Raw genomic sequence first — 27,907 nt, 5'->3', positions numbered from 1 at the left:
CTTTATTCTTTGTGTCTTTGTAATAAATAATTTATGTATATTCTTGAAGTTTCTCCCTGACTAAAGAAAAAGAGTAATAGTGATTTGTCTTCTCAAAAGCATTTACAGCAACAGTTTTTCTTAGAACATTTAACTATCTAGCGTATATACATTATTTAAATTGCTTAGTGCTTATGTAAAACCAAGTTGGCTAAGTCAGGGTTTTATTTGGTCAGATTATAATTATGAATGACCATTTTTTGAGGACTCTATCAATCATGCTTTTTCATTGGATAGGAGGTAGGAGTCAAATATCCTTGTTGAGACTTGAGTTCTTAAAAGTCTCACATATTAGTTCCTAAGTACAAATGTAAGATTAAGATTAGAGGCAGTCATTAACTAGACACTCAAAGTTTTAAAAGAGTTTTAACAGGTAGCAGTATAGAAAACGGAGAAGGCCATGGCACCCCACTCCAGTCCTCTTGCCTGGAAGATCCCATGGGCAGAGGAGCCTGGTGGGCTGCAGTCCATGGGGTCGCTAAGAGTCGGACATGACTGAGCGACTTCACTTTCACTTTTCACTTTCATGCATTGGAGAAGGAAATGGCAACCCACTCCAGTGTTCTTGCCTGGAGAATCCCAGGGATGGGGAGCCTGGTGGGCTGCCATCTATGGTGTCACACAGAGTTGGACACTGCTAAAGCAACTTTGCAGCAGCAGCAGCAGTTTAGAAAGGGTATCAAACTCTAAACCCAAGGGATTATATGTCATTTGGAAAGAAAGATTTTCTAGTTCTCTGCCAAGAAGTCTCTGGAATTTATTGTAAGTTATATTGTCTAGGGAAAAAATTAAAATGTTAGATGTGATATAAAAATATTCACAGTTATTTATTATTCATTTATTCATTTGATGAATTCCAAATATTAATAACTTTATAACAACATGTAATGTATCAAAATTACACTGTTATCTTTCAGACTAATTCAAGAAGAGAAGGAATCCACAGAGTTACGTGCTGAAGAAATTGAGAACAGAGTGGCTAGTGTGAGTCTGGAAGGCCTGAATTTAGCAAGGGTCCACCCAGGTACCTCCATCACTGCCTCGGTCACAGCTTCTTCACTGGCCAGCTCGTCTCCCCCTAGTGGACACTCAACACCAAAGCTCACACCTCGAAGTCCTGCCAGGGAAATGGATCGGATGGGAGTCATGACACTGGTATGATGCGTCCAGAGAACCTTTGCTTCCATTAGCATTACTGATGCATTAGCTAAAATTTATTGGATATTTCTTCTCATCTAAAAGCTTTCTGTGTGTTTTATCATTTTCCTTTTTTTCTTAATAAGCCTATATGATAAGTACAAATATTAATCCAACTATGAAATGAGGAAATGAAGCCTAATAAAAACCTATGTGATAAGTACAAATATTAACCCAAATATAAAATAAAGAAATGAAGCCTACACAGCTATAATTTCCCAAGGTCACATAATTTGTAAATGGAAGGAAGAGCAGAAATCTAAATATCGCATTAGAAATCTGAATAATTTAAACCATTAAGTTCGTTTTTACTGATGATATCTTGATGAAGTACATTGAGACTGGGTGTTTCTTTTTTTTAACACAGTAAGTTTCAAAATTATTTATTATAATTGCTTCAATATACCAACATAAAATGTTATAATTTTATAATAGAAAATTATAATTCTAAAAGAAGAGCTTAAATTCTAAAACAATAGCAGCAATTTCCTGAGCTTTATAATTCCATATCAATAGTTTCACCCTTCTTTATCCTTTAATTTTTTATTTCATGTATCTTCATTTGAGATTAAAAGTCAGAAATCTAAATTTTGAAATACTTTTAACATATGAAAGAAAAGTTAAAATACCCTTTGCCAAAAATAATGTAGGTAGAGTGACTGCTGACTGTCATGATGTTTAGTCACTTTATTCTCATGATAACATTTGAAAGTCTAAGGGCATTATCTTGACCATAAGTAATTGAAATGTTGAGAGTATGGACAAATGTCCTTGTTCAACACAGCTAGTAAAGAGAAGCTGAATTTTTCTTCAAATTTGCCAAGTCAAAAGCATATACTATTTTATCTTTGTTGTTTTCAGTGGTTAGGAGGGAAATATATTTCAATATATTTTCTGTGATTACCTGGGAAATATGTTGAAAGGACAATGATAATGAAGATTGTAATATTCTGAACTCTTTATGAGGGGAAAATCTATGTTTTGTCATGAATATTAGAACTATATTAAAACAATAAAATTTAAATTAAAAATAAAACTTTGGAGATGGAGATTAATTAGAACACAAATAGATCAAATAATAGATGATATACTGCAAAAATCTAGTACAAGTATAACAAATGGAGGAGAGATTAATAATAGGACAGAAGAATATGAATATTAAGTATATATAGTATTTCTGGTCAGAAGGCTGTGAAACCTCTATAAAAAGTGTCACAATGCCTGCATCTGTATACATGTGTATAATATATGAACAAAGAAGTTTAACTCAATTTCTAAATGATTGTTAAATAAATCTTTTTAAAAGTTATGTTGCAATAATGTATATTGTGGCAAAAAATGGCATTAGAATTAATATATATAAATGTGCACATGTGTGCATATATGTATGTGTATGTGTGTATGTGTGTATATATATATATATAATATTCTCACTCCAAGGGGAAGACTACCCTGTAAGTAAATGATTTTTAGATTTTATCTTCATAAAATTTCTACTATGTATATCAGTTTAGGTATCTTTTTATTTAATTTTGCAACTGAAAATTGGAACAAAAGGCTATTTATGAGGCAGTATTTCCTATATCCAAAGTCTTTACAATTATGAAACTTCCAGGCAATAAAATCTATATAAAAGAGGAGTGATGAAAAAAAAATTAAAACGGAAATACCTCCTTCAACCATTGAGTATCCTATTCCTTCCTTATTTCCAGATGGAAAATCCAAATAAAGACCAACTAATCAAAGTGGGTCCCAGCTAGATACAGCACAACATTTTAACCAATGTACTAAGATAAACTAACCCAATATACTGAGCTCCAGTTTGATCTATGACCAAATCATGATCTCCCTGTTTTAGAAGTCTAGGAACTGAACTTCCTTGGTGGTGCAGTGGTTAAGACTCCACATGTCCACTGAAGGGAACAGTTTTGATCCTTAGTCAGGGAACCGAAATCCCACAGGCTGTGGGGTATGCCCTCCCCTCTAAAATCCAGGAACCATCCATCTGATTAGAGTAATTAAAAATGATATTGTATTTGGCTTAGTTTCTGCACGTGTAATTTATGCTATGTATATTGATGATCTACTTGTCATCAAAGCTGTAGTAAGAATATTGGCCCACAAGGGTATAATTTACTTAGCATTCAAGCCAAGAGAACTGTGGTTATTTCTGTATTGCTATTATTTTTAACACTTTTTCAACCTATTATTTTGACCTTTTAAGTATTTTCATTATATATTAGCATTATAACCCTTGACAGTGTTGTTATTTTTATAATAACAAAATAATATATTTGTATCCATTTACACATAATGTTTGGTTGTATATGAATAGGATGCCACTGCTCTCATGCATTTTCTTGAGCAGTTATAAATAAAACATGGTAAGTGAACATTATTATACTATAATTAGAGTACTTAAAAGCTATTAGAGAATTTCCTGAGGATAAAAAGGAAAAAAGTAAACAAAAATTAAACATTTAAAATGTTTAATATCTGACTCAATAAAACAAGAAATAAAATCCAGGAGGTCCTTATCACCTAGTAGAACTTTGTCATCAAATTCATTATTGTTATGGTGAAAGACAGGTTTTCCTTTACCTGTAGAAAATATTGAAGAAAAAAATAATTTTGTTGGATGTAATTCATGTTTGAATATAAATTTGAAATCAAAGCAAAATTTGAAATTTTAGGGACAGACAGGCAGAGATTTAAAAACCATTGTACTCACTCATATTGTTTATATTTACAAATTTAGCATACATAGATATTTGTCCTGGTAATAAAACCTATTGATATCTACCTTTACCTCACCACAAATCCAGAGGCATAAATAACATTAGTAACATCTAGTTATTTAGAACATTGAATGAGGTAAATCAACCCATTTTTCAGTAGCAACAGAAATGTAAAGTAATAATAATGAAATAATTTAACAATAATTTAATGAAATAATAATTTATTTAAATTACTTAAATTTAATTTAAAGTAATAAATAATGAAATAGTTTAACAAGTGTTTTCCTTACATAAGAAAAATGAACAAATATTAAGTGAATATGTTTTATCTGAGTTCATAAAGAAATAACTTTTTTTATTTTGTTTAATTCTTTAAGAGAGCACTATGAAGAAAACAGAAGCCCCAGATACATGCTGTACTTACTGAAGCCAGAGTTTTAGGTATTTGGGAAATAGCATCTGAGAAAGCAGAAGCTTTCAATATTTCAGATGTCAGCAACTTTGAGTTCACATAGGAATAGCATAACTGCCCAAAGGAGGTCCAAGGCCCTGCACAGGCAAGATAAAAGGGAATGTTTACAGCTGCTGTGTGTACATCGGCTCTCCCTTTACACATAATCTTCTTCACTCACATCTATGTTTCCTTGGGAGGATATAGTCCCATGTTTACTTCTGGCTAGTCACTTCATATATGTTTCATATTCCCTAAAGTCTATGTGTCTCACAGCTCATGTTTCAGGCATGTACACATGATCCCTTCATGAAGACCTGCCCCTATGCCATCTAGGAAGTTTCCTCTTGAAAATAGCTCCCTGGAGGAATGCTTTTATAGTGATTAAAAGACATTTATTTTGAAAAGAATGGAATGAAAGTTTAAAAAAAGAAAGTTAAATTATAGCTACTATTTAAATTCGTGACATGGTCAAATGATAATCATTAACTGGTTCTGTTTTGTGTTGTTTTTATTACTGCCAATCATAGCCAAGTGATCTAAGGAAACATCGGAGAAAGGTACTGTCTATTTCTTTGATATGATTACTAATTGAATGTTGTTTTTTCTATGAAAGACTTAAAATTGTCTTTCTGATAATTGAAGCATTTTATTAACATAAAAATATTAAAAGTGTTTAAGTGCCTTTGAATTGCTTAAATGCAATAATAAGAACAAATGTCTAAAGATAAAATTATTTATACTTTCTAGGATAATGTTTAGACTGGGGGAATAAATTTTCCTGATTTCCACAGAATTTTTAGACCTCTTTTGGAATAATTAGGTACTGTTGATACTAGAACAGTGATGCTTGTTTTAAAATGTAGGTTTTAATATTGTTGGTCAGTCACTAAGTCATGTCTGATTCTTTGTGACCTCATGAACTGCAGTACACCAGGCTTCACTGTCCTTCACTATCTCCCAGAGTTTACTTAGTTACATAAGACAAGCAAATCAAGAAACAATTACCAATAAAAGATAGCTTCTTACTCATACTTCCCAAGAGCCCGAGCATGCCATGCTATGCCTGGCCAAGGGGAAGCACCAGGTCAGAACTCAGAAAGTGTGAGGAGAAATCATGGGCAGGAATGTTTATTGTGAAGGTAAGGTACGCAGGCTTAGGATTGACTAATTTGAGTCATTTCAGTGAGTCATAGAGTCTAGGGTCTTTCTAGTTGTCTGACACCTGGCCCGTGATGATTAAGGCAGAGGAATAGTGCCTCCTAGAGGGTAAGGGCTTCCCTCAAAACTCAGTTGGTAAAGAATCTGCCTGCAGTTCAGGAGACCCGGGTTCCATTCCTGGGTCAGGAAGATCCCCTGGAGAAGGGAATGGCAACCCACTCCAGTATTCTTGCCTGAGAAATCCCATGGACAGAGGAGCCTGGCAGGCCACAGTCCAGGGGTTTGCAAGAGTCAGACACAATTTAGTGACTGAACCACAATCAGAGTGCAAGAGCCAGACAGAAAAGATGATTTGGGATACTGATCTAGAGTGTTCGGTCTGCATATGGAAGGCACACTCCAGGAACATAGCTTGCTATCTCTAGGAATTAGCTAGCCCAGGGTGGGGGCATGGCTCCAGATACCACTTTCCTGTTTAGAATGATGTTGAGAGAATAAATCTTGGGTATAGGAAACAAGCTTCCATTGTGGCTCAGCTGGTAAAGAATCTGCCCACAATGCAGGAGAGCTGGGTTTGATCCCTGGGTTAGAAACAAAATGGAATAAAGTTCAGATTCACAAAATAACATTGTGTTAGATAATTGAGAGTGGCAGAGCTCAGATTCAGGAAATCAGATGGGACAAATTTTAAAGATTCAACCTACTATCCAATGCATAAATAAGTCTATTTTTTAGCATCTTCAAAATGTGATAGTAAGCCTATGTGCAAATACTTCTGCAACTAGGGAACTTTTTTTTTTTAATTAAGGGAATCCATATTATGCTTCAGTTCAGTTCAGTTCAGTTCAGTCGCTCAGTCGTGTCCGACTGTTTGCAACCCCATGAATCGTAGCACGCCAGGCCTCCCTGTCCATCACCAACTCCCAGAGTTCACTCAGACACACGTTCATCGAGTCAGTGATGCCATCCAGCCATCTCATCCTCTGTCATCCCCTTCCTCTCCTGCCCCCAATCCCTCCCAGCATCAGAGTCTTTTCCAATGAGTCAACTCTTCGCATGAGGTGGCCAAAGTACTGGAGTTTCAGCTTTAGCATCATTCCTTCCAAAGAAATCCCAGGGTTGATCTCCTTCAGAATGGACTGGTTGGATCTCCCTGCAGTCCAAGGGACTCTCAAGAGTCTTCTCCAACACCACAGTTCAAATGCATCAATTCTTTGGTGCTCAGCCTTCTTCACAGTCCAACTCTCACATCCGTACATGACCACAGGAAAAACCATAGCCTTGACTAGACAGACATGACCTAAACTGAATTTTATTTTTATTGTCCATCATCTATCTTCTTTTAGTATCTTCTCTTTGACACTATCAGTTAGTTCTCAATTGCCAAGTTTATCATGCATAATGTTATTACCATTTTTCTTTGACTTCCTTCACCACTTAAAAGGATTATACTGGAAATACAGGAAGAAATCTGAATATATGATATGTGAAATAATTTCAGTGTGTATAAGAGGGGAAAAATCTAAAGGAAGATCTTTTGCAGAAATAAAGCCTCAGGGAATTTAGGGAATACAGAGAGATGATTGATAAGAAAGGGAGGTTATAGTGCGTTGACTTCCACTCCATGCAGACTGCGGTGTGGACTCAAGTGGCGCCTGCGTGGGCCCAGGACTGAGTTGCTGAAGGCCAAGGTCCTCCTTGGGGGGCCCTGCAAGAGTGGAAAAACCATTTTGGCCAACTTTCTGACAGAAGCTTCTGACATCGCTGAATACAACCAAACCCAGGGAGTGAGGATCCTGGAATTCGAGAACCCACGTGTTACCAGCAAACAACAAAGGCATGGGGTGTGAATTTGAGTTCTGGGATTGTGGCGGTGATCCAGAGTTCAAGTCTTACTGGCCAGACCCGATGAAGGGCTCTAATGGGGTGGTGATCATCTTCAATGCCAGCATTCGAAGTCACCTGAAGGAAACTGAGATGTGGTATTCCTGTTTCGTTCAGCAGCAGTTCGTACAGAATACTCTGTGTCTGTTAATTGCACACCACAAACCAGGCTCCGGAAGTGACAAAGAAAACCCAGCTATGGCACCACCCTTGAACAGGCTGAAGCTGGTGCACTCAAATCTTGAGGATGACCCGGAAGAGATCAGGATGGAATTCATCAAGCATTTAAGAAGCATAATCAACACACTGTCGGAGAGCAGAGACCCGGAGAGAATGTCCACATCCCAAATGAAGTTAATGTCAGTGAATAGCCTGAAGTCCGTCTACCTAAGAAGGTTCTCATCATCCTTTGGCTGTAGAAGGTGTTTTCCTGATTTGCCCCAAAGACCAGTCAGCCGGGGAGTTGACTCCCTTCCATCTATTCCCTATCCTTAGTTCAGCTGAGAAAATCCTACTGTTAAATTCTGATTCCTTTGCCCCAGATCTCTCCAAAGAGCTGAAAAACCGAGGTGATTTCTTTTTCTTTTTTTTTTTTTTTTGCCTTTTTTTCATATGTCATGTCATTCAAGTTGTGGAATTGTAAAAAAAAAAAAAAGAAAGAAAGAAAGAAAGGTAGGTTATAGAAAGAAAACCACAAACTCTAACATTTATTGTATATCAGGGTAAGGAGTTATATGCATGATTTAATTTGCACTTCAAAAGATATTAAACTGAGTATATTCACTTCTATTTTATTGATAAGGAAATTTAATCTTAGAGTAGATAAGTAATTAGTACATGTCACTCAATAAATAAGAGAAGTCAAGATTCAAATCCATCTCTGATTCTGAAGTCTTTCTCCTCCACTTTACTCATACAGCATGAGATTTAAGTATTATTCAGCAAAAGGGTTTGTGTATAATGTTTTTAAGAGCTGATATTTTGAAAGTTGGCCTATTTTGACCTGCCATCTGGAGAGAAGACGGTATTTCAGAGAAAAAGTCTGGAAACAGAAATAATCAGGCTTCCCAGAAACAATTGTGGAAAACAATCTTGGTAAAATAATGGAACTGTGAAAACATAAATATGTATTAGGGAGAGTTTAGAAATACGCTTTACAAGTTTAGATGAGATGTGAGTTTAGAAAGGGTTTTCCATAGTATCAACATTATGCTGAAAACAGTCCTTGAAAAAGATTCTTCTAATAGCGCTATATTCATTGAAATGGAGAAAAGAGATCTTATTAAGATCTCTTATCCAGTTAAGGGCTTCTCAGGTGGCTCAGTGGTAAAGAATCTGCCTGCAATGCAGGAGAAGGAGATGGATGAGTGTTTGATCCCAGGTCAGGAAGAGCCCCTGGAACAACAGATGGCAACCCACTCCAGTATTTTTGCCTGGAGAATACCATGAGCAGAGGAGCCTGGTGGGCTACAGCCCATAGTGTTGCAAAGAGTCCGACACGACTGAAGCGACTGAGAAGACATGCACTATGCTGGTAAAAGTAACCTAGGTTTGAATGACCAAGAGCCCAGACAGACACTTTTATTGTTTCTCCAATACATGAAGTATCACATATAAACGCACTTATGTATAATAGCTTAATGTAAAGAAACTAGCGGGACATTTATAGACAAAAGATGAGAATATAGTTTTAAACTTTTTGTTTTAGCCCTATTGAGACATTTCTTCATCAGAAGTTCTAGAACCATACATCTTTTAGCTACAGTTTCCACAATCTTTCTCTCTCTCTCCATATATATATATGGTTTAATGCACAATGGTACTATGAAAAATGCAGCATTGTTTTTAAAAATCTTTATCTTACAATTCAGTTGGTTGTTGAAAAGTCTTATTTTAATACAGATCTGTATATCCATCTCTGGCAAAACTTATGGTATGGTGAATTGTTCTGGACTTGGAACTAAATTCTTTAAAGAAATCCCTTTCATCCCATCTGCTTATGGTGATCTGTATGCCTTTTTCAATTTTCCCATGAGAAGTAGTGAAATTAAACAGTTGGAAAAAATTCCATTCTTACCTTTTATTATTCTCACTTTAAAAAGAAAGTTTTTTTCTTATAAACTGCAGCTCTTTTTAAAAAATATCTGGGAACACATTTAATTAGCCTGATTTAAAACACCCTATCTGATAGCATTTTATTTTGTCAAATTCTCACTTCAAAACTCTCCCACTTAAAAGATGTCCATGGTATGATAACCTGACTATGCATATTTTTAGTGAATTAGTTCAAATATGTGTTCAATAACTTTGTAACGTGTTTACATTCTGATATATTTAATGGACTCCAAAATAGCTTTTCCATAGTCCCTGGATATTGATGGATGGTGTTTATTTACACTTAACTAATATTTTTATATAGTAAGTCCATTTATGTGTGTGTATGTCTGAGTGTCTTAACTTTTAAATAGTTATGAAATTCCTACTCTTTAATAATGTGAATTTTTATGTGTAAGACTTATATGCCCTAAATTTCTTGTTTTGCTTTTATGTTAGAATTACTCAAATAGCCTTGCTTTAATGAGTCTCTATTTTCATCAATTTCAGTTAAAATTTAGAAAAAGTGAGTCTGGTGTATCTTTTTTGCTTCCAGATTGCAGTGGTAGAAGAAGATGGTCGGGAGGATAAAGCAACCATTAAATGTGAAACTTCTCCTCCCCCTACCCCTAGAGCCATCAGGATGACTCACACCCTCCCTTCTTCCTACCATAATGATGCCCGAAGGTATGACCTTCCCAGCACACTGCCATTGTATGTCCTCCTCTCCCAAATATTCTTCCTTTTAGTGTTATCAGACTGCTTAAAATTTATATAAAATTTTTTATTTGAGCTGTAATTCTCCAGCTCCCTCTTCACAATATCACTTCAGCTTTTTAGCTGAATTTTCATTCTGAGATCAAATTTTCATTTTTGGAATTAACTGTATATTTTTAATCTTGTTACTTGTCAATATTTCAAGAATAGCCTTTCTCTATTAAAAGGGAGTCAAAGTATAGGAAGTACTGGTCAGGACTAGTTACCAAAAACTAAAGAGATTCCAAGGCAAGACTATAAGCTTGCCTTCTAGTGTAAAGGTAATTAAGATCTTAAAATCCATGATTGTACCCGAGCTACTTTTAACAGACAGGTATGTAAATTACCCTATGGGTGCTGCTACTGCCAGCTATAAAGCTCCTCCTTAGAAAAGGAAAAAAAAAAAACCTGAAATATTAAAAGAAGAGATAAGTTTACATGGGAAAATACCCTATATGTCATAACAACTCTTCATACTGTCCTTTCCATCTGCCTAAAAATTGAAGCAGATTTCTATAATAACTAATACCATAAATAAATAAGTAAATATAAGCATACAATTTACATCTTAAATGTATGTTCTTTCACTGTCATCATTTATAGCATCTCTGAACATTTAATTGATATAACTGAATATAATAATTTAATGATTTAAGTTAGAATCTATCTTCTAAATAATGTGTTTTACAATAAACATTTTTGAAAAGAGTTTTTTTGTGATATCAAACATTTTTTCTTTGTTTTATTTTTATTTATTTAAACAAAGAAAAAATGTTTGATATCACAAAAAAACTCTTTTCAAAAATGTTTAACCCTGGAGAAGGAAATGGCAACCCACTCCAGTACTCTTGCCTGGAGAATCCCATGGAGGGAGGAGCCTCGTAGGCTACAGTCCATGGGGTCGCAAAGAGTAGGACACGACTAAGCGACTACACTTTCACTTTCCAATGTGAAAAGTTACTCCAGGTTCAAAATTTATACTTAGTGTGTTGGGTGTGTTAGTCACTCAGTCGTGTCTGACTCTGCAATCCCATGGACAGTAGCCTGCCAGGATCCTTTGTCCATGGAATTCTCCAGGAAAGAATACTGGAATGAGTGACTATTCCCTTCTCCAGTAGATCTTCCTGACCCCAGGGATTGAACTGGGGTCTCCTGCATTGCAGGCAGATTACTTACTGTCTTACTGAACCCATATTAATTAAGATGAATAAGTACAGTTAAATAATTCATCATGATACTGTCAAATTAACAGCTATAAAAATGAAAACAGTATCATCAAACCTATCCTATTAAAACTGTTATATACATTGACCAGGAATAGAACCTAGATCAGCTTACTTGGAAATCATTTCAGCTTATCATGGACCTACAAGACCTGAGAACTGTAAGGAAAATATACAGTGATCACTAGGGTATATGATTTGTTTCTTCAAAATCTCACCCAGATGATTTAAAATTCAACAAATTAAGCACAAAAACTGAGAAAGATACCAAGAGGAAAATCCAGTTAAACCATGGGCTAGAATATGAGCATAAACTTTATTAGTTACATTTAAATTTCTTATCATAGGTCATTATGTTAAAGATCTAAAAAAATAAATTGCAAGAAAGAAATATGTAAAGCATCAAGGACTAACTTATAGAAGGTCACTTCACATGAACTTAATAAACCAATTTGTGTTCACTGATTGGCTTGATATTGTATGAAAAATACTAGGAAAAATATTTTCTAGAGAACATTTGGAGGCTTAGTGTCCTAAGGCTGAGGAAATCATACTTTAATGTGCTTAAGCAGAAACATGGGAAGCAAGGGAGAAAGTAATATTCAAGGGTACCTGTTCCTCCTTTTGTGCCTTTATCAAGGAATTAGGTCTTCTGTACCTTGTGGAAGATCCCCTGGATCTATGGAGGGCATGGCAACCCACTCCAGTATTCTTGCCTGGAGAATCCCATGGACAGAAGAGCCTGGCGGGCTACAGTCCGTGGGCCCGCCAAGAGTCAGACATGACTGAAGTGACTTAGCACGCACGCACCTTGTGGATGCTGCAGAATTGTCTTGTGACAAGGTACACTGTCTTGTGTACCTGGTGAGTGTTACACCAAAGCAAGCAGTTTTCCCTCTTTTCTCTTTGCAGCAGTTTATCTGCCTCTCTTGAGCCCGAAAGCCTTGGGCTTGGCAGTGCCAACAGCAGCCAAGACTCTCTTCACAAAGCCCCCAAGAAGAAAGGAATCAAGTCTTCAATAGGACGTTTGTTTGGTAAAAAAGAAAAAGCTCGTCTTGGACAACTCCGTAAGTATGCATGTTTGACTTTCCACTGCCACTCATTTTCCTTACTTCTTAATACCCATCTATCTTTCATCTTATTTCCCCTACCTGATAAACTTTCTATTTTAATCATCTTTGTAACCGATTTAGCTGAATAATGCTTGGTAAAAGTTTCAAAGGAAGAGATTATAAAACTTCCAATCCTTGTGATTCCTCTCTTAATAATAATACCTAGAGTATAGGTAATTTTAACATTGTGATAGACACAAGGACTCTCAAGACAGGGGTTATTGGTGCTGTCCTTGTTTATTGATGAGTAAGAAATGTATTAATAATTTGCTAAACTGAAATATTCGTCCAAGGCCATGTTTCAAAACCAGCTTGAAACCATTGAGCACACTGCATAGATGTATATAAAAACTAGCTGTGTGAATTTTAAAAGTTTTTCTGTTGAAAAAATTAAGAAACCTACAAAAAAAATCCAAAATAGCTCTTTTTAGGTCAAAATAAAGCATTTAAAGGACCTAGATGTAAAGGGTAAGGTTTCTTTGTTTTAAAGTATCACAACTTTTTATTAACAAACTCTATAGAATATAGATGAAGAGACAGAGGAAAGAGCAATAGGGGTTACATTAGAATTATTGTCACTGATCAATTAATAAAATATAGATCAATACATCTGAAGTGACCCTATCAATTAATAAAATATAGATCAATACATCTGAAGTGACCCTAGGTAAATATATAAATATATAGATAGGTTGATGAATAGATAGATGGATGGATAGATAGGTAGATAAATAGATATAGTCTGAAACCAAAAGAATATGTGAATTGTATTTTCTAAATGATGATATATGCTTTGGCTTTTTTTTTCCTTTGATGTCATTTTACATATTGAGTTTTTCTCCTGAAATCCTTTTTATCATCTTTCTTATTTATGCTTACCTTTACTTTTCCCTTGCTCTTCTCATTCTGTTGAGTTCAGAACTAGAGTTAAATTACAGAGAAAAAGATTTAGAAAAAAATTTAGCTCCTGCTTCTGGTGGTAAGTGATGAACAGAATGCGGCACTCCCTTAATACTCATTTGGAGTTCTCAAATAAAGGAATGATAACTCACAAATAATGTCCCATCCCCCAGAATTAGTTTGCTTCCCTGGCACTACAAGAATTTCTGAGTATGGTGTTCATTTTTGCAGATTTACAACTGTAGTATTATTCAAAAATACCTTTCCCAAGTTTCACAGTGTGAAACCCATAAAAAACATCAGAAGCCATAGGAAACCTATCACCGTAACACATGGGCTTTGTAACTGACTATTACTCAACAGAAGAAAAAAATGTTCCTTGGGCTTCTCTTTCTCAGGAAAGGACCCTTTTAGGCTAAAAGAAGGTGGTTATTTGGGCAATATAAAATGTGCACACCAAGACATTATTTTAAAATCTGTTTCACTTGACAACTGTTTATTGTCGGAATCAAGATATCCAGGATATAATTTAAAGCCTGCAAAACTATAAACGCTTCTAGAAACTTAGACTTTTTATTTGTTTTCTGTGACTGTGTGTCTCTATGTTAGAACAGATGAGATCAGAAGAGAATTAATCACAATTATGTTCTCATCAATGCCATCCAAATCAGAAAATGGCAACAGTTTTTCAAGATCACATTGTAGACCTGAGAAGATTCCTGAGTTCTGAGCGATTTTGTTTTGCTATGTGGAACAGTAGGGTATAAACAAAGCTAGGGACAGTAGCAGAGGAAGAACTCCAATGCTGATGAGGAAGACAGAGACCAAAATCGGTACTTTAGGAGCTATAGAAAAGCTGCATTGAGGGTGGAGCACAGTTCCTGTAGAAACCAGAAATAAAGGTTTTTATTGGGTATAATACTTGAGAGAATAAGAAAACACAGGCACAGGTAAGCTTCAGTAAGTCATGTTTTGATTTGTTTCGTTTTCCTGAAGAAATGGTGCCTGGTGCCACTAGTGCTTTGGTTGAGGAATATAGACTCATGTTCACTTCTGTCCTGAAAATTGGGCATCCACGTTGTGAGGGGAAGACCGTGGAAGCCTAACCAAGTCCAGGGGTTGCCACTGAGTGCTGCTGATGCACACGTTAGGAGGAATTAGGGAAACATCTCTAATGATCATGATTTTAATAACTTGATCTAGAAAATTCAGACATGGGAGCACTGTGCCAATATACTTTCTTTTATCAATGAAAAAAGAAATAGGAGATAGAAGATGATGCCATGGAAAGTAACATGGTAGAGGGCTGATGGGGTCAAAGAACTAAATTTGAGGTTTGGGACCGTGTCCCAGGTCTTAGAACTCTTGAAGAGTTTAGCTCATAAAGGCAAAGAAACGTGAGTTAACTTGACAATAGCTACGCTGCTGCTGCTGCTGCTGCTAAGTCACTCCAGTCGTGTCCAGCTCTGTGCAACCCCAGAGATGGCAGCCCACCAGGCTCCCCCGTCCCTGGGATTCTCCAGGCAAGAACACTGGAGTGGGTTGCCATTTCTTTCTCCAGTGCATGAAAGTGAAAAGTGAAAGGGAAGTCGCTCAGTCGTGTCAGACTCCTAGTGACCCCATGGACTGCAGCCTACCCGGCTCCTCCATCCATGGGATTTTCCAAGCAAGAGTACTGGAGTGGGGTGCCATCGCCACCCCTAAAAAAAGATGAAAAAAAAATGTTTAATAATCTCATTGATAGACATGGAAAAAGCAGGCCAAGAAATATCTCTGCTTACTTCCTAGAGTATAGCATAGATTCAGGATGTAATAAGATGCATTTTTTAGATTTGCTTTTATTAGAGGTATAGTTGATTTATAATGTTGTGTTAGTTTCTGCTCTACAGTAAAGAGAATCAGTTAAATGTATACACGTATCCACTCAATTTTAGATTCTTCTTCCATATAGATCAATACAGAGCACTGAGTAGAGTTTCCTGGGCTATATAGCAGGTCGTAAAAGACTTAACAGCCCAGTGACCACAGTTTCGCACCCCCACTCCCCCCGATTTATGCATCCAGATGCAATGCATCTCTGTTGTTTCCATAAATGTTTAAACATGCTCATATCTAACCTTCATTTTAAAAGTCATTACTTGATCCTGCCATCTTCCCTAAATATTGACTTCTTTTTCCCTACCCGTATCATCCAAGCTTAAGTGAGTTTTTTCTTCCTCATCTGTCAGTCACATTGCAACCTACCATATGCTGACTTCCACACATGAAATTCTAGACACAAGTCCAGTCTTAACCGACCTGGACGACTGGTTAAGACATCAAAGCTAGATACTATCAAAGAAATTTGAGAATTGTAACAAACGCACAGTTATATTTATGATGATGTAAACTTAAGCAGTATATCTAAAATAAGTGACCTCTTCCCAAAAACAAATTCTAAAAGATTTTTTACATAAGTTGTATCTATGTGAATGAAAGATATAGTTGAATGTCATAGATAAGTAAGAACAGTATCCAAAAAGGCACTAACCAAAATAAAGTGATAATTGAAAAAACTGCCCAGATCAAAAGGGGAATTATAAAATTCTTATTTTTTATTATTTTTGTTTAGTTATTTTAAAGTTTAAAGAAAATGAATAAAACAAAGATTTAATGTATTTGAACAAAGTATGCAAATAAGTGCAACTATTCCAAAACACTTTTGCCTCTATTTTCTTACTTGAAAAGCAAAACTTCAACCAGAAAAGAGGCATTAAAAATAGGACATGGAAGCCCAAGAGAATTGATATTTTGATAGATGGGGACAGGTAGAATGTTGATCATCCAAAGTCATTTATTTACTCCTATTTTGAATGAATAGCATATGATGAGCCAATGTGAGGTACAGAGTACTGGGCTTTCGGAAAATGGTGAAAGCATGGCCCTGACATCAAAGAACTCTGAATTTAGCAAGGTGGATGGTATGTAAGTATAGACAATCTTTCATTTAAAAAACAAACACTTCATACTGAAACTTACTGTTTCTAGCCCAAAAGAGCTTTACCTGCTACATTGTCTGAACTCAAGACAATCAGGAACAGAGGTTCTAAATCTCAAGATCCCTGATTATGCATCAGTAATCGGGATGTTGACTGGCTTGACTTTTAATTTTATCCAAAGGCATCAAACTGTTTCGAAGCAAAGCAAGTTAAATTGTGTTCAAAACAGCCATGTCAGATGGAGCCGGTTTGTTTCTCTGACAAAGTTACTCAGTAATAGAACAGGAAAGGCACTTGGGTGAGCTGTGATTCATGGCAGCCTTGTACACAGGATGTCAAATGGAGCCTGAGTGATGGAAAAACCAGGTGGAATTTGCAACCAGGTGAATACTCCTCCTTTAATAGTGATGCTGAGTAGAGTGATGACACCCTGAATCCAGGTTTCTCATGGCTTGGTGAGGAGTCACTGTTTTGGATCAACACATCCGCCAGTCACTTGAACATGAATATTTCAATAGCACAGTGATCTGACTCATGGATTGGTGATACAGAAAGAAATCACAAATGAAAGAAAAATAAGTGTTCTTCCTTTTACGATTACCTCAAAAACCTGAGACATGGAAGATCCAAAATATCCTATTTTTAAAAGTGTTAACTCAGGAGCATTTTTTGCAAGAAAAACTTGGATATTCATGTAATTTTAAAGTTAATAAGTCAATGAATTTAGTACACATTAATAGACATACAGTATTGAGATAAAAGAAGACATTTTCATCCTGTTCTGCTATTGTAAAACATGAGCCGGGGAATAGAATGCATCTCTGATAACTACACTTTCAGAGGCAGATCATAACTTTGAAGGAAGTTTGGAGGGAAATATTAAGCTGATAAGGAAAACTGAAATTATGTGAGGGGTAACTAAGTAGAAGAGCACGTCTATTCCCTTTGCTGACCTGTCTGCATGGCTGATTATGAATATTTGAAAAGCTTGTTATATGCAGAATCTTTGGCCTTTTCATTGTTTAGTAAGGCTACAAAACTCTAGCCAAAGTGTTAAAAGACTAACTTCATCTCAAGAAGAAAGAGAACACTGGGGAGTCACAGTTCTATACAAACAAACTGGCTTGTGAAATAATGAGTTATTAGTCACTGGATATCATCAAGCAGAAGCTAGGTAAATAGTAGGAAGAACTGTTGTAGAAAGGGATCCAAGAATTGGAAGGGCAGTGGGACAGGATGATCTTTAAGACCAATTTCAAACCTAGTAGTCCTGAATCTATGAAGCTCTAATATTTAAGTCTTAGACCCAGCAACTCTTCTTTCTATAAAATATGTAACATGAGTTTTGTACTATGAAAATGCATTTCATTTCAAATTACAGACTTTTAGAGTTAGAAGATTGGAGAAGGCAATGGCACCCCACTCCAGTACCCCTGCCTGGAAAATCCCATGGACAGAGGAGCCTGGAAGGCTGCAGTCTATGGGGTCGCTAGGAGTCAGACATGACTGAGCGACTTCACTTTCACTTTTCACCTTCATGCATTGGAGAAGGAAATGGCAACCCACTCCAGTGTTCTTCTCGCCAGGAGAATCCCAGGGACTGGGGAGCCTGGTGGGCTGCCGTCTGTGGGATCACACAGAGTCGGACACGACTGAAGTGACTTAGCAGCAGCAGAGTTAGAAGATATCTAAAGGCCATGTCTAAAGACCTGCCTCTTGAGAAATCTGTACGCAGGTCAGGAAGCAATAGTTAGAACTGGACATGGAACAACAAACTGGTTACAAATAGGAAAAGGAGTACATCAAGGCTGTATATTGTTGCCGGGGTCCAGCCTCGGTGGATCCAGGGAATTCGAAGGTGGGGACGGCATTGGCGTCTTTGGAAAAATACATATTTAATTACAGACATAGAGAGAGATTAGAAACGGATAGTGTAGTAGGAGATAGTGTAGTGGAGAAAAGGAGCCTGAATCCAGATGGGGATTCAGCCAGAGAAACAGGAGCAAGAAAGAAGCGACATGGGGGACTCAGTCTTTCCAGAAACTGATCCGATTTCTTTATTTTTGGGTTTGCTTATATACCTTTTGTTACATGTAGGGATGAATACAGAGTCACACAAGGGTCAGCAGTCCTGACCTTTATCAAAATCAGGTGCTTCACATAAAAAGGTCTTAGGGATTTTATGATCCTTTGTTTCTGATAACCAAAAACTTATTTTTTCCAAGGGTGTTTTTTCTTAAACCAGGCACCACCCTCCAAATAAAGTTACATTCCTATAGGGTGAGGGTGTAGTGAGTTACAATCAAGAAAGGAATTTATTTAACCCAAGGTTAACATGATTAATCTTAAAGGTTAATACTTATTTCTCCTATATGCTTAAAGGTTAATACTTATTTCTCCTATATGTTAGTTATATTCATTATAAGGGCAGGGAATATGGAGATTTAGCAGCAAATATCAGCCCAACAAATGAGAATCCTTTCACCAATGCTCCCCTTAAGATCTATTTAGTCTTAAGATAGTGATAAAGTTACATTTTTACATAGCAAGGACACAGTGATTTATAACAAAGTACAGTGATCTATTACAAAAGAGAAAATTCATTAACTCAAAAAGTTTAGTATTGCTAACCTTAAAAACTACTGTATTTCCTTTTCTATATTCCAAATACATTGATTAATATATTCCCAGGTGCCTAAGGATATGGAGGCCTGGTGGCAATCATTGACTCAACAGGAAGAAAAAGCCCTATGCTAATTAAGACTCTCAAAATACTCCAAAACTCTCTGTGCTCTTTATGGTTAAGAGGTAGTAAACAATCATGTGCATAGTGGCAGGAGTATGGATAATCCTGTCACACAAGCTAGTCTGTCAGCAGAGAGGTTTGACCTAAGACATCCTTGTCCCACCCAGAGCAGGGAATTAGCAGCAATTATTGACACAACAAATGAAAAACCCTTCACCAATATAATTCCTAACCAACCCACTATACTAATAATTTCTAACTCCCCAAAAGAATTTGCCTTTAGTAAGTCTAAAACATCTTGTGCCTCTCAGATCGGGAGGCTGTAAACAATCACATGTGGCCGGACGAACCTATACAGGCAGGCTAGATAACCTTCAGAGCAGTCTGTAAGCTGAAACACTCTTGTCACGCCCAAGAATTTTTATTGCCTTGGAGCTGCACGTTTACTCCTTCTCCAAGAAAAACGGTTATGGAGGAGAACATAAAACAGACTCTGGTTTTGGGGTAGATGCTCGGGAACAGGGGGTTTCCTGAGGCTTGATCACACCTTTGCGAATGCCAAGCCTCTTTCCTCATTACCTTTGCCATGGGCGGAGTTCCTCACGTTGGCCCCCAGCATATTGTCACCCTGCTTATTTAACTTATATGCAGAGTACATCATGAGAAATGCTGGACTGGAAGAAACACAAGCTGGAATCAAGATTGCCGGGAGAAATATTAATAACCTCAGATATGCAGATGACACCACCCTTATTGCAGAAAGTGAAGAGGAACTCAAAAGCCTCTTGATGAAAGTGAAAGAGGAGAGTGAAAAAGTTGGCTTAAAGCTCAACATTCAGAAAACGAAGATCATGGCATCCGGTCCCATCACTTCATGGGAAATAGGTGGGGAAACAGTGCAAACAGTGTCAGACTTTATCTTTTTGGGCTCCAAAATCACTGCAGATGGTGACTGCAGCCATGAAATTAAAAGATGCTTACTCCTTGGAAGAAAAGTTATGACCACCTTAGATAGCATATTCAAAAGCAGAGACATTACTTTGCCGACTAGGTCCATCTAGTCAAGGCTATGATTTTTCCAGTAGTCATGTATGGATGTGAGAGTTGGACTGTGAAGAAAGCTGAGCGCCAAAGAATTGATGCTTTTGAGCTGTGGTATTGGAGAAGACTCTTGAGAGTCCCTTGGACTTCAAGGAGATCCAACCAGTCCATTCTGAAGGAGATCAGCCCTGGGATTTCTTTGGAAGGAATGATGCTGAAGCTGAAACTCCAGTACTTTGGCCACCTCATGTGAAGAGTTGACTCATTGGAAAAGACTCTCATGCTGGGAGGGATTGGGGGCAGGAGGAGAAGGGGACGACCGAGGATGAGATGGCTGGATGGCATCACCGACTCGATGGACGTGTGTCTGAGTGAACTCCGGGAGTTGGTGATGGACAGGGAGGCCTGGCATGCTGCGATTCATGGGGTCGCAAAGAGTCGGACACAACTGAGCAACTGAACTGAACTGAAAGGCCATGTAATGACCCACGCTCTATACTATACAGAAACAGATGATTTCAACAATCATCCAGGCAAAGCAGCCACTGCTAGGAGGGTTGGCAGTGGTTCCCAGCTCTCACTTCCTGGGCGAGTGCTCCAGACAATATACTCTTGGGACTGTTTCCATCAAAAAGAACTTCAGTGAGCTCGTAGTCTCATGAAACATGTTTGGAAACTTAATGAAATTAAACTTTTTTCTTCAAAAAGTTTATAACTTCTTGAGGGTATTACACATAAATGCATAAAAAGTAAAGAACAATTCAAGGCAATAGTAAAAACATCACAGAATATATTATAAACTTTCTTATAGAACATGTAGACATAAGGTCAGTAAAGTGTTTAAATTATTAATTTTTTCCCTCCCTGGATATGTTTGACTCTACTTGGAACAAAGTGCAGTTTTCCTTTAGAATTGAAAAAGTATAAAACTTGAGTTTCAAATAAGACTTCTCTCTCCAAAAAGTACTGAAGCCACATGAAAGGATAAACTCCATGGGAGATGTGATGGAAAGGAACCTGGGTCTTTATATGGTTAGTTAGGAAGTGGATGCCAGGCTGGGGTGTGAAGTGTGAAACCAAATTATCAAGCCAAAGAAGTGATAAGGATTGGGGATCAAGTTGCCTAGCTGTGGAGAGAGTGGAAATGCATAGATTAGGAGGCAGCAACCTGAAGGAGGCACAGCAGGCAAAGGAAATGACCTGGGTCCCAGCATCAAGTATCGGAGCACAAGGGAGAGTGAGGAGTCAGGGCAATCGCACACCACGCTGTGCTTCAGAGGCAGTTAACCAGTGAGGAAGATGGCAACAGAGTGTGAACAGGTAGTGATGCTAAATGCATTTATTACCTCTGGTAGGTCATCTCTTCCACTTGATCTTAACACATTTACTACCTGGGAAACACCCAGGTTGAAGACCCACCCAGGTCTTCAGAGTCCTAATAATAATGACTGTAAACAAAAATGAACAGAGCACACGTGATTATCCTAGCAGGTGGGAAAATGGTAAAAGCAGAAAAATATGTATAAATCATGCAGGCAGTATCCCTAATTAAAGATACATAAAATGTGTATATTATTGAGTAAAAAAAAAAAAGAAAACTACTCTTGCAAGTTTCCCTTAAATGCATATGAGAAGCAATACATTTCAAAGACACATTTTTGCTTGCTAAATTGCAATTCCCTTCATGGTCGTCTGTCAGATTGTATATCATAATGATCTGATCTCTATTATTTATTATAATCAGCATAAGAAAATAATGGGCAGAAGCAACAACAACATCAGAGCAACACTGTTTAGCAAGCATGTTTCTACACACAAATTAGGGTTGCTGTGCTAGCCTTTACCTCCAGATTCAGATTGTTCCTAGATGTTACGGAAGTAGCAAATACAATATAAATTCTCAAAGCATCAGTTAGAGATGAGTCATGCTCTACATAATGAAAAGGTCTTCTTATGAAAAAAGCGGTGTTTAGGTTCAGTTATGAATGCATTTATTACATGCCATTTAGGAGCCAGGCACGGTGCCTAGGTGCCTCCTCCAGAACTAATAGACTGAGTCAGGAAACAAGTCATCATTTATAAATTCAAGTGTGTTTAAAATCAAAATGAGTATTACGGATTCATTCTGAAGAGAGGTCAAGTAGATGAAAGATGGAGCTGCTGATCAGCTGCAGATTATAGTCTTAATCTCTCTGGGATTAGATTTTCTTTTTAATACGATAGCAAGGAACTCTGCTGGACAGATGGAGCTATAGAGCCCTTGCCATGTGGGTCTTGGCCTGACTTTCCTACAGATTCTTACCTCAAGTGCCAACAGGAAATTAATTATACTCAATAGAGTCTAAGGCCCAGGCAACATAGAGATGTTTGCCTTCACAATCCCAATGAACAGGTATCTCTATCTAGTACCCCCAGAGAAGAAAATGTCAATCCTCTCCAGTATTCTTGTCTGGAATACCTCATGGACAGAGGAGCCTGGTGGGCTACAGTTCATGGGGTTGCAAAGAGTCAGACACAGTTTAGCGACTGAACAGTATCAAAACCATCCATAGATCTAGGCCTATGCACGTCCTTTCCTAAATTTCTCAGCCTGGATCTTAGGAAATCTTATACTTTGTAGCACCTCTCCTGAAATTTCTCTAAGACCTTCCTCTGGTGCCTGGGAGAGCTTGGGACTGGCAATGCCATCCCGGCAGCACACCCTTTCCCCAGACCTGTACCTGTGTAGGTCGAGTCTCTGCTGCTGCTGAGTCACTTCAGCTGTGTCCGACTCTGTAAAACCCTACGAACTGCAGCCCACCAGGCTCCTCTGTCCATGGGATTCTCTAGGCAAGGGTACTAGAGTGGGTTGCCATGCCCTCCTCCAGGGGATCTTGCCAACCCAGGGAATGAACCCAAGTCTCCTGCATTCCAGGCAGATTCTTTACCACTGAGCCACCAGGGAAGCCCCAGGTCAAGTCTCTGCTGCTGCTGCTGCTAAGTCGCTTCAGTCGTGTCTGACTCTGTGCGATCCCATAGACGGTAGCCCACTAGGCTCCTCTGTCCCTGAGATTCTCCAGGCAAGAACACTGGAGTGGGTTGCCATTTCCATCTCCAATGTATGAAAGTGAAAAGGGAAAGTGAAGTTGCTCAGTCGTGTCCTACTCTTCGCGACCCCATGGACTGCAGCCTACCAGGCTCCTCCGTCCATGGGATTTTCCAGGCAAGAGTACTGGAGTGGGGTGCCATTGTCTTCTCCGGGTCAAGTCTCTAGAAGCATTCAAATTTTGTGTTACCTTTCAGATGGAACAAGACAGGAAGGCAGTGCTGTCTGGGCACGATGCCTAATTCAAGAAGACCATGTGCACCTGGGTCCCTGTTTCTCCCTAATTCTCTGTACTGTATCTTGTGTTCTCTGGATTCCTGGGGGAGCCTAGAGACTTTACCTGTAGGGTTGCTCTGGGCCAGAACAACCTGACCTTGTTGCCTGACCTTGGTTCCAGAAGGATGGCCTAATAATTGAATCACTTCTGCTGTCAGAATGGTATCATATGAGATTGGGTAACAATAGATTGCTGTTCCACTAATTTTGGGTTACTCAAAATATTTGTATAGAAAGGGGTCTGGAAGAAATATTTGACTAGGCCCCTCACACCCTAAAAGCGATTCTATCTCAAACACTTCAAAGTCCTTGAAAACCTCACAAAAGAGTCTGCGGCGTGCCTGATGGCCCGGAGAACTTCATAGAGGGTATGGATTGCGCCTTGGGCTTTTCCATGTGCCAGCTCTAGGGGGCCACTGACAAGGTGATAAGCAATATATTACCCGAGTATCCACTGTATCATGGGACTCAAGCCTTCTATGCCTAAACACCTTATGCCATGAGATGGGGTGTAGTTAATGATGCTCTCGCCGTATCACTAGGCGCTTCCCAGGTGGCACTGGGCTTCCCTGGTGGCTCAGCTGGTAAAGAATCTGCCTGCAATGCAGGAGACCTGGGTTTAGTCCCTAGGTTGGGAAGATCCTCTGGAGAAGGGAAAGGTTGCCCACTCCAGTGTTCTGCCCTGGAGATTTCCATAGACTGTACAGAGGGGTCACAGAGTCGGAACAACTGATCGACCGTCAATCCCTGGTGACGCTAGTGGTGGAGGACCCACCTGCCATGTAGGAGACGTAAGAGGTGTGAATTTGATCCCTGGGCCAGGAAGATCCCCCTGGAGGAGGGTATGGCAACCCACTCCAGTATTCTTTCCTGGAGAAACTCATGGGCAGAGGATCCTGGCCGACTACAGTCCATAGCATTACAGAGAGTCAGACACAACTGAAGTGACTTAGTATGTACACACTCCATATTACTAAGAGGTCTCCTGCAGAATGAGTGTTTCTCACTGGGCACACTCTTGCAATTTCAAAATGGGTAAACTAAAACATTTTCTACTTACTGAAGGGTGTTTAGAATTCTTGACTCCTATTTAATATATATCTGTTCACTTTGCAATCATTGTGACGTATAAAAATTTGCTCCCTTTCCCCCACCAACATAGGCAAATATTTACACTCCCTCTGAAAATTAGTATTGTCTCCTCTATAGTACCAACACAATGGAGATATAATGCAAGCCAAAAAAATGAGTCACATAGGTAATTTTCAATTTTCTAGTACCCATATTGAGGGTTAGTAAAAAGAGACAGGTGAGATTAAGTTTAACAATGTTTTTATTTAAACCAATATAGAAAAATTATCATTTCAACATGTTCAGTTCAGTTCAGTCATTCAGTCGTGTCTGACTATTTGCAATCCTATGAACCAAGCATGCCAGGACTCCCTGTCCATCACCAACTGCCGGAGTCTACCCAAACCCATGTCCATTGAGTCGGTGATGCCATCCAACCATCTCATGCTCTGTTGTCCCCTTCTCCTCCTGCCTTCGATCTTTCCCAGCACCAGGGTCTTTCAAATGAGTCAGCCCTTCACATCAGGTGGCCAAAGTATTGAAGTTTCAGCTTCAACATCAGTCCTTCCAATGAACACCCAGGACTGATCTCCTTTAAGATGGACTGGTTGAATCTCCTTGCAGTCCAAGGGACTCTCAAGAGTCTTCTCCAACACCACAGTTCAAAAGCATCTATTCTTCGGTGCTCAGCTGTCTTTATAATCCAACTCTCACATCCATACATGACTACTGGAAAAACCATACCCTTGACTAGACATCAGTATAAAATTATTAAGTAGGTATATATTTTCTTTTTTTTGCACTGTGTTTTCAAAATCTTGTGTGTGATTTATACTCATATTTCAGGTATTCAATAGCTGTATGTGATAAATGAATAAAACACGGATCTAGATGAATAGATATTCCTAAAGTCCATGCAGCCATGGGAGCCCACTGATGCCCAGGAAAAATTGAAAGAGACTCTCACCAGATTTATATAATCACTCATAGAGTAAACAAGTTCATTAGAAAACCTAAGGTTACCCTACGGTTAGCTGGTCAGATGGTTGGAGAGATGAACCTGAGATTTATGCGGCTCCTGGATCAGTGCTATGGAAGAATGTTTTTTCTCATCTATAAATGTTTTATTTGGACTTAAAAGTGCACATAATTAGACTTTTGTTCCTGCTTAAGGGTACAGCCCATGCCACTTGAAACTAATTTCGCCTGCTGTGACTTATGTGTCATTTTCTATTGGCATTTTCAAACACGACGTAGCAACGATTCTTTATCAGATTTCTTTAAAGGGTATCAGAGTATCTCCAAGCCCCTCATGCCTTTTACTTTCAGAACTGTATTTGTGGAAAGAAAAGTCTACTATTTCTTTCTGGATCTAGTTTGGACTCACAGAATTCCTCTAGAGCTCTCTTTGTTTCTCTTCCAGAGCACTAAACTTTTTAAAATGTTCTTTTCTCTAATTAAAATGTAAAAAATTAAAATCATAATTTATGTGTTCTTTCCTCAGAAGAATAAAAAGCCTGATTTATCCAGCCAAGTAGTGGTTGAGAATATCTCATTGTTTATGAAATAGGTCTACTCATCAACCTCTGTATCCCCATCTGGACTGATGAAGAATTTTGTGACTTATAAGTGAATCACTATTCATTTCCATTTCTATTTCCAGAGAGCAATTTTACTGTTAATTGCATATGGTAAATAGTAACTTATGGGCGTACAGTAGGGCAAGGACACCAATGAGAAAAATAAAATGAAAATATTCACTCATTCTGTATAGTGGCAATTTCCATATTTAAAAATATTCCCTAAGAGTACTTTAGTCAACTAGTAGATGACTTCCCTAATGATGAAAATAATGAATGAAAAGAAAGAAATGAAACAATAATGAGTAAATGGAAGTTCCTTTATGAGATTGTATTCAAGAGTCCCAGGAGATCCTGGAGGGGAAACTACATGGTTCCTCGTTTAAGGGAACCAGGGACTGTGTTGTTACTTACATCTGCAAATGCCTCTCAAAATATTGTACACCAAAAAGAATTTTTAAATTGAAATATATGGAAATACTGCCTCTGACAGATCAGCGTTGAATAAAAGGAGAGAGGTGAAGAGCAACTGCTTCTAATAAGGTGTAAGCAATGCTTTCCTACAATTAGTGTTGCTTCACGTCTTTTGTTCTTTCAAGATAACTTAACTGCTTTCTCCTTGTGAGATGAAAATAATGAAAATCATTCACAATATAAAGTTCTTTAAGTGTTAATTGCTTATGTGCATAATTGAATAAAGTAAATTTCATTCCTCAAACTCTGAATCCCTGAGTAAGATCTAGATAGCAATCAATACGTTTTCAGTTGAAGATGACTTTCTTGTAATTATTCAGTTCAGTAACAGAATAACTGGGCTATGAGATTAACTTATTTATGACAGTGTTCCCGAACTAATAGTATTGAGTAATTAATTTATTTTCTAAAATAAATTATGAAAAACAATTACAACAAAATTATCTTTAATAGTACATATCTACTGATATATTGGTGAATGTTTTTGTGTAGTGTTTGTAAGAGTATTAGCTTAAATCTCTCTACCTAATCTTTAGCTTAAATGGGATTTAAATCTCTTTTAATTAAAAGCATATGTATACCTTAACCTACTTAAAAATAATGAGCATTTTTCATTGACCTTGACTTAATGTTTTCCACACAGTAAATAGCAGAGAGAAAACAGAGCCTAGGTTTAAGTTTTCATTTTTCACTTACAACTGATAATTTATGACCAGTGATATGTTAGGAGATGCTAAATAATTGCTCTGTAAAATTGTTCAACGCCCAGCACACTTACATTCTCCTCTTATTCCAAGGTTATGTAAATATATCAAATATATCCCAAAGCCAAATGAAACTGATATTACATCAAATAGTTTATAAACTGCTTGGTAAAAACAATTCTTACCAGGGTTTTTTGAAGAAAGATTTAGAATTTTTTTCAGGTTAAAATTACAACTTATAGATTAAATTACAGATTACAGATTAATATTACAAAACAACGCAAAGCCTTACAGAACATAGTAAGCTCTGAAAGTCAGGTTTGTACTGAAGGATATAGGAGTCAGCCAGGTGAGCAGAGGAGTGTTCTAGAGCAAAAGACAAAAAAATTTAACTCAG

The 27,907-nt window shown here is 37.7% G+C and overlaps 1 protein-coding gene and 1 pseudogene across 8 annotated transcripts in view; both read left to right on the top strand.

Annotated features, from left to right (window-relative positions):
- The window catches only part of PPFIA2 (PTPRF interacting protein alpha 2), a 506,769-nt gene that overhangs the window by 415,279 nt on the left and 63,583 nt on the right, over positions 1-27,907 (top strand). For 7 of the 8 annotated variants that reach the window (XM_068972181.1, XM_068972177.1, XM_068972176.1 and 4 more), the window contains 4 exons: positions 957-1,194; positions 4,956-4,985; positions 10,121-10,251; positions 12,456-12,610. In XM_068972181.1, coding sequence (XP_068828282.1) covers positions 957-1,194; positions 4,956-4,985; positions 10,121-10,251; positions 12,456-12,610 — 554 coding nt within the window. Of the gene's footprint in view, positions 1-956; positions 1,195-4,955; positions 4,986-10,120; positions 10,252-12,455; positions 12,611-27,907 lie in introns of those variants that run through there. The other variant, XM_068972182.1, reaches the window with a different exon arrangement.
- Positions 5,478-7,965, top strand: LOC138077961 (intraflagellar transport protein 22 homolog pseudogene; annotated as a pseudogene).

The sequence above is a fragment of the Capricornis sumatraensis genome, chromosome 4 (assembly GCF_032405125.1).
Source record: "Capricornis sumatraensis isolate serow.1 chromosome 4, serow.2, whole genome shotgun sequence".
In the NCBI taxonomy this organism is placed as follows: Eukaryota; Metazoa; Chordata; class Mammalia; order Artiodactyla; family Bovidae; genus Capricornis; species Capricornis sumatraensis.
The sequence above is the reverse complement of the archived record's forward strand: the minus strand, read 5'-3'. Positions and strand labels throughout refer to the sequence as shown.